The sequence below is a fragment of the Elephas maximus genome, chromosome 15 (assembly GCF_024166365.1).
Source record: "Elephas maximus indicus isolate mEleMax1 chromosome 15, mEleMax1 primary haplotype, whole genome shotgun sequence".
NCBI lineage: Eukaryota > Metazoa > Chordata > Mammalia > Proboscidea > Elephantidae > Elephas > Elephas maximus.
This window is the reverse complement of record NC_064833.1, coordinates 9,440,552-9,454,152: the sequence shown is the minus strand read 5'-3', so window position 1 is coordinate 9,454,152 and position 13,601 is coordinate 9,440,552. Positions and strand designations below refer to the sequence as shown.

Here is a 13,601-nt window from a genome sequence, read left to right as displayed (position 1 = left end):
CCCTGCTGACTCTGCTGGCCCTACTGGCCTTGCTGACCCTGCTGATCCCATTGACCATGCTGGTCCCACTGACCCCGCTGACCCCACTGGCCCCACTGACCCTGCTGGCCCTGCTGGCCTGGTTGGCCGGGGACCACACTGTGAGTAGCAAGGGCTAGGATGAAGGCAGCAGCCATGGAGACGGGCTATTCCAGCTACATGGTGAAGGCAGAGTTGTTAGGCGTCATGGATTCCAACTCATAGTCACTCCCTGTGACAGAGTAGAACTGCCCCATAGGGTTTCCAAGGAGTGGCTAGTGGATTCAAACTGCCGACCTTTTGGTGAGGCAGCCAAGCTCTTTACCACTGTACCACTATGGCTCCCCGTAAAGGTTACAGCCTTGGAAACCCTATGGAGAAGTTCTACTCCGTCCTATAAGGCCACTATGAGTCAGAATTGACTCGATGGCAATGGGTTTTGGAATCTTTACAGGAGCAGATAGCCAGGTCTTTCTCCCATGGAACCACTGGGTGGGTTAGAATTGCCAACCCTTTGGTTAGCAGCTGAGCACTTAACCACTGCGCCACCAGGGCTACTTGGCGAAGAAGGTAGAGTGCATAGAAACTGCTGAGAGGTCAGAGGTGGAGTGACAGACACCGAGCAGTGAGCCTGGCGCTCGGGTTTTAGTCTGAGCCCTGCAGTGCGGAGCTTGCCATTTTCTAGACAGGAAAGACTCCGGAGCAATGGAATGTAGAGCCAGAGTCCTCGGTGGGAGGACTTCTCCAGCCAGGATGGAGGCTACTGCACCAGGGGAATGAAAAGTAAGGGCAGCCCAAAGCTGCGCCGGATGGGGACAAACCAAGGAAGGCCTGCATGGCGCCTCCCGTTGGTGGGCATCATGGCTCTGGTTTTCCCCTCTCAGGGCTATAATGGTGCTGTCCTTTGCCCCAGACCTGAAATAGACTGAGTGATCTCACACAGCAAGGACGTCCTCTCAGGGTGTGCTGCAGAGGGGAACGCAAGCAAAAAAGACTGCCCGGCCTGGCAGAGCACCTGGGTCAGGAAGTGGGCGCCCAAGCAAACTGTGATAAAGATGACAGCATTAAAATTCAAATAAATTGGGGTTCCACAAATAGCACCAACCAAGCTGCAGCTTCTTGAGGCATGACTGCAGAAAAAATCAGGGCTTAGGAAAAGGAAGAGAGACACGTAGTTCAATAGGCCGGCGTCCTCAGATGAGTGAAAGATGTATTACGTGGGAAAAAGCACCAGAACAGCACAGAGAAAGACCTTTATTCTCTGTTTTTTCAAACCATTTCCCATGTGGCCACAGCTACTCGCAGGAGTTATTTTTACTCTAAAAATTTCACAAAGAAATGGAATTTGCCATAGCTACTTTTTACTGTGGAATAAGAAGACTCAGCAGGAAATAAAGGGCTGTGAAACAGATGCCATTTGGTACATCAGCCCCCAGAAATCGCACCAGAAGCAGAAATCTCTGAAACAAGTTTTACTTAAGACAAAGAAAAAGAAAAATTCCAATGACAAGGGAGAACTAAGGAAGGCTGACAAAGGCAAGGGCTGGCATTAAGTGACAAGGGAGAGGGCCCACTGCCAAGACCCTGAATGAATTTTCTGACTCCTGGTCTGCATGCTGAAGGCCACTGTCCAGTGACAGCAGATTGAATGTTCTAGAAGGGATGTGACGTATGAAAATATTTTGAAAGGCTACCTGTATGTCTAGTTAGGGGATTGATATAATTAAAGTTGGCAGAGCTCCGGGATCAAATCAACTGCACCACAAAGTTCTCTAGGCAGGTGCCAAAGCTTACCAAGCAAACATGCAGCTGAAAATTGGGTGTCACTGTCAGGGTTCTGACAAAAGGGAGAAGCAAAGAAGGGAATCAGTTAGGCTTCAGTGTTTTACAGAGATCAAAACGACTGGGAATTAAAAGATAAAAGTCAAGCCTGGATTGTAAGCATCTATTAGGAGTCTGAATCGAATACCCGGGAATCCAGTATTCCCTCTTCTGTGGGCTCCGGGGACACAGGGGATGCTTATGTTCTGGGTCCCTGCAATATGCAACTGGCTGAGATCATCTATGAAGGACACATGTAACTCCCTTGCATGGGTCTTGCAAAAGGCATGAATCTACCATGACTGTAATGACACTCTAGCGTCAGTAGGCATGGAACGCAAGTGACGTTCCAGTGGCACAGTGAGTGGTCACAACAAACACAAGCAGTTAAAGTGGACAGAAGCCACGGTTACTATCAGTCCTTGTAAATTTTAATATAAAGACACTACTAATCTCCTAGGAAATGGTGCTGGAGAAGAATATTGAATATACCATGGACTACCAGAAGAATCTGGGTTTTTACCAGAAGAATGAACAAGTCTGTCTTGGAAGAAAGTACAGCCAGAATGCTCCTTAGAAGCAGGGATGATAAGACTTGTCTCATGTACTTTGGACATGTTATCAGGAGGGACCAGTCCCTGGAGAAGGGCATCATGCTTGGTAAGGTAGAGGGTTAGCAAAAAAGAAGAAGATCCTCTACGAGATGGACTGACACAGTGGCTGCAACAATGGGCTCAAACATAGCAACAGTTGTGAAGAAGGCACAGGAGCGGGCAGCGTTTTGTTCTATTTTAACTAGGGTCGCTATGAGTCGGACTCTATGGGAACAAGAAAAGGGAAATCCCGTTAACTCCTCAGTTATTTGAGGTTAAAGGGATAGCTAAAAAGGAAGGCTTCACTCAATCCTTGGATAGGATAAGGGGAGAGAACTCAACTCAGACACACTGTTAGACAATGGCCAGTACCTTCTGTACTGTCATCTGAAAAGGGCTAAAGATTACCCCACACCAATAGGTTTTTCATCCATGGTCTCCTGAAATGTACTTATACAATCAGATTAACAGAATACAGTGATTGCTTTGAAAAGATAATGAAACCGGATTCTGACGACTCACATGAGTCCTCTCCGTATCACTCTCCTTATCACGGCAGCCCCGCAGGTGTCAGGGTACAACTACGCTCCGTAGAGTTTTCAGGGTCTGACTTTTCAGAAGCAGATCACCAGGTCTTTCTTCTGAGATGCCTCTAGGTGGATGTGAACCACCAACCTTTAGGTCAGTAACCAAGCACTTAAACGTTTATGCCACTGAGGGACTCCAAGTCTTATGAAAGTTCAACATACGCCCCAAGGGCAAGGAGAGCAATTTAGGCTCCCCTTTCAGGCAGATCACAGGGCAGGCAGCTTCTGTCTGGCCAGAGGCTGCACTTGAGAAGTCCCTTCTGCACCCATCAAATGTCGTTTACAGACTAGCAGTGGAAAACGGCTCCAGGGGACCAGCTAAGAAGGACCTTAAATGAACACAGGACAGGCTGGAGCCGTACTTCCTTGCAAGCAGGCCACTGGTGTGCATGGTCACCACAGACGTGGACTGCATTCCCTTGCAAAAATAACGCACCGCAAATACCTAACAGTGATTCCAGTGTTGGCTGGCAACCAGCATATGTCTTCCAGTGAGAACTGCCATTGCAATTTCCTCTCAGATGCAGCACTGCATGCTGAGCCCATAAAGGGGCTCTGCCTGGTCCTCTCTGCCCAACTCACACTTCCTCAACTTCACCCTCCAGCGCCAACCACCATGGCGGCCAAGCCAAAGACAACAGAGGTCAGGGGGAGCAGGTAGGTTGATTTTGGCAAAGCTGGAATTCATCTTTTTTTTTCAATCAGCAGTAAAAACATGGGAAGAGCATGGTGGATTTTGAACAAGGTTATGGGAGCATAACCATGCACCATGCCAGGCAGGGGTCTGTGTGGGGGAAGGCAGGCGCCTGCAGGTCTGAGGTGGCCTTAACTGCTCCTTCCCAGGGTTCTCTGCCACTTCTGCCACCAAGGCACCACACGACAGCTTGGAGGATCTAGCACTTCAAGGAAAAACAATAAACAGAAGAGAACAGTGGCAATCCCGGGGGCCTTGCAAAGAACCAGGACAGGGGAATGGGTAGGCCACCCTCCAGCATGTGAGCCATGGCAGCCAACTCCTAGGCTGCAGGCGAGATGCCCCGGCGGGGACAGAGACATGGCTCCACCGACAATCAGTGTTACTAATAACAGTTACTAGTGAAATGCTGGCTGCCATGAATGGTGATTCTTATGGAATAGTCTGCTGGCTCTTGCCCAGGGAATTAAAGTGGCGTACTGGCACTCAGCGGAGGACTTCTGGGGGTCAGGTGACTGGGCTGCCATCTCCTCGAGGGCCTGCAGGGTTGAGCTGAATCCTTGAACCCAGAACTAGTTTTGGGTCCTGTGGTTGATGCATAGATAACAGAGATCTTTAAAAAGATCTGGAAACATGCTACTCAGTGGTCATTTCAGAAATACTTGCCCCCAGTATGGGCCATGCACTTCAAGATGAGGCACGCTAGGTTTTCTTCTCTGCTACGGATTTGCAGGATTTAATGGAGGACTCGAAGCGTGAAACCCACGGCATCTGCAGTTTGGTTTAATAACCACCGATCGAGCACTTACTCTGTCTGACGTCCTGGGTTGGAGTTACACAAAGTCCCCAACACCAAGGTGCTCCCCGCACAGGGGAGAAGGAAGCACGTTCCTGCTTACTAACAGGGGCACCAGAGTTCATGTTTAAGTGACTTGGAAGCACTCTCACTGTGCAGGTATAATTTTCCTACTAAAAAAAAATAATAAAACCAGGATTTAATTAAAAGAAATCAAAACAAATTTGTCTAATAAAAACAGCTACATTTATATTTAAATGACATGACATTTAACTGAATTCAGTGGGCATTCTTTCAGCTAGGAGAGCCTGGAACATCACAATCTCTCCCTTATAGAGTGAGCGTTTAATGTTCACCTGCCCATCCGTCCACCCGTCAGTCCGTCCGTCCATCCGTCCACCCACCATCCATCCATCCACCCACCCATCCATCCATCCACCCACCCATCATCTTAACCATCATCTATCAACGGCATGGATGAGCTAGGTTCTCATCCAGGCAAGCAAGAAAATGATTAGAACATTCATGTTATTCTAAAACATTTCTAAACACAGTTAATCAAGACTTAAACAGTGACACTACTCTTAAGCCTTGTGTTTTCAGCAAGATAAAAAAGAGTCCCTGAGGGGTGTCCCTGCTGTCTCTTACTGTGAGCATGCTGTTCCTGTGTACACTGGTTGTCCCAGTGCTTACCTGCCTTCTCCCTTGTCGCGCTGTCAGGCTGATGCCTCGCAGCATATCTAAGCTGTATCCTAAACCCCACGACCTTGTATATCGCCGCATTGCCTGTGATGCTCAATAACTCATGTCCCTGAGTAGCAGCAAATCAATCTTGCTCTTTCAAGGAAGACACAAATCACAATCTGCAGCACCTTCCTGCAATGCATGAGAGGCTTTGGCATATTAAACGTCCAAAGTTCCCCTGATACCGTCCCTTCCTGAGGGGCCACGTCTAGCTCGGGATTCCACATGCCAAGATGCAAATAAAGAATTTCAAAAGAGATTTATAAGACAATCTGAAGACTTCAATCTAGGAATCACCAAGAAAAGTTAAAAGAGGATTTGGTTGGACGTAGATGACTCTGTTCTCGGTCAATACAGAACACCAGCCCAGGGCAGGACTGAAAGACCAGACTGCCTACTCCCCAAGCTCTGTCCACAGCTGTTTGGAGAGAAACCACACGTATGTAGGATGGTTTCAGGACATACTGTTCAAACTTTCATCTATAGGGCTGTGGATCGTGTCTGTGGATCAAGAAATCCCGAGCTGAACCCTAATGTACTCGTTCCCGAGAGGATGATTTAGGCTGAACATCATGGTCTGCACTGAGTGCTGGGTACACCTGGAGGCACAGTCATGAAGAAGCACTGAGAAGTCCACTCCCGACCCATCGAAGGCAGGTCTCTGCGGACGCCTCGCTCAGGGGTCCCTACCCAAGAGCCCTCATTAAGGAATATAGATCCGTAAGTGCCAAGAAATCCTATCCTTTCCCCTAATGTTAACTGTTTCGTGTTTCCCTCTTGTTTTCTGTTAACAAAATTCAGTATCAAATTTACTGTCAAATTTGGATAACTCCAGCCTCACACACCTCTCCCAGGTCTCTGCTCAAACGTCAGAGCCACCTTCCCCAACCATCCACATACCCGGCCCATCTCCACTCCCCTTGCCTTGCTTTGCTCTTCCACGGCACGTGCTCACTGTCTGACATCCTGTATGCCTCGCTCGTTTCTTTGTGCATTATCTCTTCCCCACTAGAGAATAACCACCATGACAGGCATCGGTCCGCTCCCGTATCCCTGGCAACAAGAATGCGGCCTGACAATAGCAGCACTCAATAACATTGACGGAATGAATGACTAAAAGAATGGATAACTGCGCAAAACCCTATGGTCGGTGTTTCAACTTTCTCCGTAAACTTGAATTTCGAGTCTAAATTATATATCTCCCTGGTTCCAACATATTTCCTGTTTTGTTTTTAAGTATTTGTGTAAGCCAGCTTAAACCTTTTGTAAGAGGAGGCGGGAGATAGGTACACGGATATACATGCATCGAGAGGTAGAAAGGGTGATTTAATTACCTAGCACACTGCGTTTCAGCAGATGGCAAAGTCCCTACTGAGGACAGAAGAGGAAATGAGCCAGACAGTACAATTATCAATAAGTAGAGCAACTTTTAGTCAAACACTGCTCATTTCCTTCCTGTCTGTTCAGTCCTCCTGTATTGATCTGATCGGGTAATGTTTTATATTTAAAAAAAATAAAAAGGCTTAAAAAGACCAGTCCACTGGGAAACCTCCCAGCTTCTCCGCTCTCCCACAGTTCCCAGGCTCTCCTTACTGGCACCTGAGCACCCACGGACGTAATCATGGTAAGGTGTGTCTAGATCATGTATCATGTTTGTTTTCATTCTAGGAGTCTTTACGAAGAGCTTCCAGATTGCTTTGGAAACACACTACGCCTCTCCCAAATGCAGAGCTATTGAAGACACCGTCCCACAACAAGTGGAGGTGGAATATGAACAGGCATGAGGTGAGGCCAAGTTCCTTCCAGGCTCTACCTGAGACAAGTTAAGACCTTGGAGAAATCAGGGGGCAGGAGAAAAGGAGGATTCCTTACCTGCTTCACAACAGTCACGGTCCCTGGTGCCATGGCAACCACCGAGGCCACAGCGGTGGCGTCGTGGGTCTCAGTGCCCAGCTCAATGATCTGCTGGAGGATGTTCACAGCTGTGGGGTCCAGTCTGTCACCTTACAGGGAAGAAGCAAATGGGAGACCGTGAGGCCACTTGTGCTGACGGTCACTGAGGCAAACCCAGCCCCTCTGTTCTCTTGGGTGAAACCTCTTCTGTAAAACACGTGACTTCTCCGTCATCTCTCCTTTTGACAAGAGAAGTGATATGTAGTCTCAAAACCCCAGACAGCCCTGTGAGGAAGATGATACTGTGATGATACTGGCCCCACTTCACAGATTAGACACTAAGGTGCAGAGAAGCAGAGAGGCTCTTCTCAGGCCTTGGGGGCAATCGAATCACAAAGCCAGAATGCAAGTCCAGGTATGCTGAACACAAACTCTAAGACAAGGCTTCTCTCAAAATGGAAATGCCCAGGAGGATCAGTTCATACATTAAACCACTGAGTTAGTTTTCCTTTAGCACACAGTAAACCAAAAAAAACCAAACGTGCCATCCAGTCAGTTCCGACTCATGCAAGCCCACGTGTTACAGAATAGAACTGCTCCATAAGGTTTTCTCAGGTATAATCTTTATGGAAGCAGGTAACCAGGCCCTTCTGCCATAGCACTGCTGGGTGGGTTCAAACTGTCTACCTTTCGGTTAGTAGCTGAAAGCAAATTATTTATTCCAACCAGGGACCTTTTAGCACGTAGTGGAAGGTACTCAAAAAAGTCTGCCAACTTATTATATAAGTTACAGGTAAAACATCTAAGGATGTCTCAATTATCATACTCATGGGCTTTATAATTCCAAATGAATTTAAGCTCGGGATCCTATTTTAATCATCTCACAAGACTGGAGTCCACATGACCAGGGCAGCTGTTTAGTATAGCTGCCTGCCCTCACCATCTGTGCGGCCATCTGTAACTCCCCCGGACACGGCACCCTGGCCCCGGTCATTAACTTACTAAGAGGGAAATTACTGCTTGATCTTTGTGTTCACATAATGTCATGGAGCCTCTGCCAACACTTGCTTCCTCATGGACAGCTTCCAACGCGGGCCGATCAATACAAGATGAGAGAAGGTATGTCCTGTGTAGAGTGTGGGGCACGGCAGGTGACTGAGGCAGTGACGTCAGTGACTCGCACACTTTCACAATGAGCCTTTCCAGGCTTTCTCCCAACACGCCCCTCAGGGGAGATGTTTCAATTACGCCTTGGAGCCAACCACCCGAGTGTCCAAAGATGAAAACACGTGCCTCTGAAACATACTCCTTCAATGACCCTTTCTCAAGTACTGTCAGCTGGCCCTGGGTGGTGCAAACCATTAACATGCTCTGCTGTTAACCAGAAGGTCAGAGGTTCAAGTCCACCCAGAGGTGCCTCGGAAAAAAGGCTCAGCAATATACTGAAAAATCAGCCACTGATGGTTAACCTCCTCGGGTGCTAACTGGAAAGTTAAAGGTTCAAGTCCACCCAGAGGTGCCTCAGAAGAAAGGCCTGGCAATACACTTCCAAAAACCAGCCACTGAAAATCCTACAGAGCACAGTTCCACTCTGACACACATGGGATCACCACGAGCTGGAATTGATATGATGGCAACTTGTTGTTGTTGTTGTTATTGTTAATTGTTGTTGCTGTTGTTAACTGTCAGCCAGGAAAGTTATTCCTCAAGGAAATACAAAGAACTAGCCCTCTCCCCACTTCTCCTCCCAGAGCTCATAGTCTACTGGGACGGAGCAATCACTAGAACCCCTTGGGAGGTTCCAATTAGGGGAAGCCCATAGAAGGCAGCTGGGTTTCTGAGAGGTGACACACAATCTGAGTACTGAAGAAAACACGCTGTGGGGACCCGGAGAAGAGGGCCGGCAAGAGGGGCAAAGGGTCAGACCACGTGCTGTTGAGCATGGAGTCTGTGGGTGAGAAACGCAGCAGCTGCTGGGACCTGCAGAGTCTGGTGGCCAGAGCAGAGGTGGCAGGGGTTGCGGGCCAGGAGATGCATGGCAGACCAGCCCAGGAGCCAGGCCACCACCTTGCTTGCTGAGCTGCAAAATCGGAACCATGTTCTAAAAACTAGTGAGAGACATTGGAGGGTTGTTAGAAGGAGTGAGTGTGCGTACGTGAGCGTGTGTGCGTGGGTGCGTGCATGTCTGTGCACACACATGCGCGCTGTGTGTAAATCTTCGTGCGTGTGCATGCGTGTAAGCATGTGTGTGGGAGGAGGTGAAGACAGATCGCATTCTGCAGCTCTTGAGCAATCACTGAAGTCACTGAACATTAGGCAAGGAAACAAATTCCGGAAACTGCACTTACCGGCCTGGCCTGGACTCTCCCCTCTGCAGAACGTGCCACCGCCAACGGGCTGCCAAGTGGGGTTGCTATCTCCCAAAGCCCCTCAAGCTCAGCAAGCAGTGGATGTGGACCTGCCAATTAGTCTCCTCTAAACTGAACAGCCCAAAAGAGGTTTCCACGCAGCTTTCTTACAACCTGGGGTTTAGGGGTTTATGAGTTCATATCTCCTGGTGGCGTAGTGGTTAAGAGCTACAGCTAATCAAAAGGTCTGCAGTTCGAATACCCCAGCCACTCCTTGGAAAGCCTATGGGGCAGTTCTACTCTGTCCTATAGCGTCGCTATGAGTCGGAATGGACTCAACGCAATGGGTTTTTGGGTTTTATCTCCTATAAGGTCGCTATAAGTGAGAATCGACACGATGGCAATGGGTTTTATCTCCCAGCACCCCTTGACGTGACCTAGTGCTTTCCTCTTCCCCCTTCCACCTGGTCAATCTCTGACCCCCAAATACAGATAGCACAGTGGTATGGAACACTGACTTGCATTCTGTTTATATTTTGGAAAGAGCATCAAGAAAAGACGCCCTAATCCCACAGGCTGGCGCAGTGGTTTATTTTTTAATACTTATCTAATATTAGAAAATCATGACATTTGACATAAAAATTCTCATTTGGCCTTTCGGGAGACCTGGGGAGCAGGTAGTCCTGGGCCCCGTCCCTGCAGGCGGCCCTCAGCTGGAGTTGGCAGCAGCCGTGCCCTTCAGTAGGAGCTATGTCCCTGAGCACGCTGCTGTCTCAGGCACTCTCCACCTCTCAGACCCCACACACACCCCTGCCACTGCCAGCCTGGCCCCACAGGCCTTTAAGTGTGGGGCTCCAGAATAGGCGTCCATGAGGAAGCAGGAATGGGGAAGACACCCTGACGAGAAGTCAGGAGACCCAGGTTCCAGGACCAAGTGGTGACCCCCAGGCAACCATCTACAACAAAAGGCCACGTTCTGCTCCCAAGACGTGAGAACAGCAAGCTCTGCCTCTCCTGCGGACTATTCCGATGGCCGACTGTGATAACATGTGCAGAAGCCTGGCACAACCTTTGCTGTGGATCTGCCTGGGTATTTCTGGTGGCAGAGCTCCCTGGCCCCCAACAATGGGCCGGCTTCTGAGTCTGAATGCCAGGTCAGGGATTTTAAAGTCCATCAACTGACTGACACCACTCACTCCCAAATGCACTCACTCAGTGCGTCCTCTAAAGGCCTGTTCTAAGGGGTTAGAGGGAGTCTGCTCACCACTCTCAGAGCTGTATCTCAGATCCTGGAGTGCGGCCACGGCCGCCTGCGTTCCCTGAACGTCCTCTTCAGCTTCTGTGATGTGGAGATACTGGGTGGATGGTTCCTCAGGAGTTTCTGTTGAAGGCTACATAAAAATATAATGTCATCTAAGTGACCTTCTGGAAGATTAACAGTTACCCAGAAGTTCAAAGATCATGTATTAATACCAAACCAACGCACATGACCAACTCATACTCTGTGATATCCTACCTGGTATCCCTGGGGAATCAGCTGTGCCAATAAATATATTTTCCAGACAGAAAACGTCTTTTTGCAAGTACGAAGACTTTCAAAAACCAGTTTGATAGAACACTTTCTCCTACGCAGTCTTGCCTTAGGAAACAGAGTGTGCTGTTCATAAGGAGAGATTTGACATGCGCAGATACTACGATTGTACGTGTGCTTCTGATGGCTCCTCCGCCTCCTTCCTCTGCCACCAAGACTGTCTCTAATCTGCCTCTTGCACTGGGGCCTCAGGCTATGTGGCTGCCAGAGGTGAGGACACGGCAATGGAGCAGCTGATGATGGAAAGAAGGGGACGTGGATAATTACATAGCACCTGTAAATCTTGACACTTTGGGCCTGGCACACAGTAAGAGCTCAGTAAATCTTAGCTATTCATGTGAATCTTATTTTTATAAGAAAAATACGATAAACAAAGCTGACCAGAGAAAAATGTATTAGTGCAAAATCAGAACTTGTAATGGGTAAGAGGAAGGAGCCCTGGTGGCAAAATGATTAAGTTCCCAGCTACTAACTAAAAGCCTGGTTCAAACCCACCAATGGCTCCATGGAAGCAACACCTGGCAATTTGCTCCTGTAAAGATTACAGCCTACAAGACCCTATGGGGCAGTTCTACTCTGTCACAGAGTCATTGTGAGTCCGAATCGACTCGACGGCACCCAACAACAACAACTACAATGGGTAAGAGGAGTGAAGACAGCATTCACAGACACTTTGTACCTCAAGGAAAGACCAGGTGGAACAGAATTTACATAAGACCTAGATATTAATAATGGTCTCTTTCTAGAAGGGCGGGGGGGCTGCAAGTGAAACTGTAAGGCAGACAGCATGAGCATCACCAATAAAGAAGACCAAGATGGAGGACTTTAGACAAAACTGATAGGTGTCAATTTTACCATGCCCTGTGAGCACTTATCAGTAACTAACACAGAAAAGTATGTAATTATTCTTTTACAGCCAAGTGGCCAAATTCATTTGGGTATTTACACCCTGACATATAGCAGACACCCAATAAATACTTGATGAGTGCATAAACGTACAAAAAGAAGCATGATTCCTTTGAATTACCATTAAGCAACGCATTAACCAACACTGTTTAGATACAAGTAATGCCTTAGAATGTGAAAGAATAGCATTGGATGGGTTCTCCTTCTCACTTTGGGAAAAGCACATGTAGTAATCACTCGAGAGAAGGACTGTCCTCATTGCCAGGCATTCTTGGGAGCCAGGTGGCAGCCAAAGCTGCTGGGAGAGGCAGCATGGTAGTCTACCGGCAGCCATCTGCACCAGCCTCTTGGCCGCTCTGCTGCCTCATGGAGTGGAGTGCATGGACTTGGTGTCAGCTGTTTTTGTTGAGTTCACAGCTCGGCTGTGTTGGAATCTGCTAGAAAGGAGGCCTTCAGAGATGAGGGGCATTACTGTACATCCTGCCTGACCAAGACAGACTGAGTTACATCAGGAATTGTCTATTTTGCTTATAGGGAGCAAATTTATGCAGTATGAATTTGAAACATCAGGGGATTAATTGCTTTATTGTAAGGATGGCACAGGACCGCAGTGTTTCATTCTGTGGTATGCAGGGTTGCTATGAGTCGCAACCGACTTAACAGCACCTAATAATAACAACAGATGGGAATGTGATGTTGATGACATCATCACCATCAACAATTATCATAACAGCTGCCATTTACTGAGGGCGTGCTGGGGACGAGATACTGACCTTAGTATTTTATGTATTGTTTCTCTCGGTCCTTTTGACCTCCCAGGTGCTGTTAGCCTCACTGTATGGATGAGAACACTGAGGCTACAGAGACTAAATAATGGCTGAGTCAAGCAATTTATAGGCAAGAGACAGGATTCAAAAGAAGTCTGTCAGACTCTAAAGTGCATACAGTTTTATTTTTTTAATTTTTAACAGTAAATTCCAAACGAACACAGAACCAGACAGATGAATATAATGAGCCTCCATGTACCTGTCATTCAGTTTCAAATTCGATGAGCATCAACTCATGGCCAATCATATTTCATCCATATCCCCACATAATCAGCTCCCTGCCCTTGGATCATTTTGAAAAAGCAAACCTAGAAACCGTATCATTTTCCTGTAAATAGTTCAGAATGTATCTCCAAAAGATAGACTCTTTCAAAACATACTGTAATACCACTGGAGCCCTGATAGTGCAGTGGTTAAGGGCTCAGCTGCTAACCAAAAGGTAGTAGTTCGAATCCACCAGCCACTCCTTGGAAACCCTATGGGGCAGTTTTACTCTGTCCTATAGGGCTGCAATACCACTGTCATACTGAAAATTCTTAATAATTCCTCAGTATGATCATACGCCTAGGCAGTGTTCAAATTTCCCCAATTATCTCATCTTCTAACAGTTTCCTTGTTCAAATCAATCTAAATAAGGTCAATGCATGTGAACTGATGGCTGTCGAACAGGGCTTCTTTAATATACTGGTTCTCCGTTCATCTCTGACTTTTTCCCCTCGTAGTTTATTTGTTGATGAAAGCGGGCTGCTGCCTCACAGAGGTCCCACCAGTCTGGATTTTGCT

General features: G+C 47.7%; 1 protein-coding gene across 22 annotated transcripts in view; it reads right to left on the bottom strand.

Annotated features, from left to right (window-relative positions):
- The window catches only part of ZFAT (zinc finger and AT-hook domain containing), a 336,678-nt gene that overhangs the window by 23,816 nt on the left and 299,261 nt on the right, over positions 1-13,601 (bottom strand). For all 22 annotated transcript variants that reach the window (XM_049854202.1, XM_049854213.1, XM_049854217.1 and 19 more), the window contains 2 exons: positions 10,759-10,885; positions 7,126-7,256 (listed from right to left, as the gene is read on the bottom strand). In XM_049854202.1, coding sequence (XP_049710159.1) covers positions 7,126-7,256; positions 10,759-10,885 — 258 coding nt within the window. The remainder of the gene's footprint in view (positions 1-7,125; positions 7,257-10,758; positions 10,886-13,601) is intronic.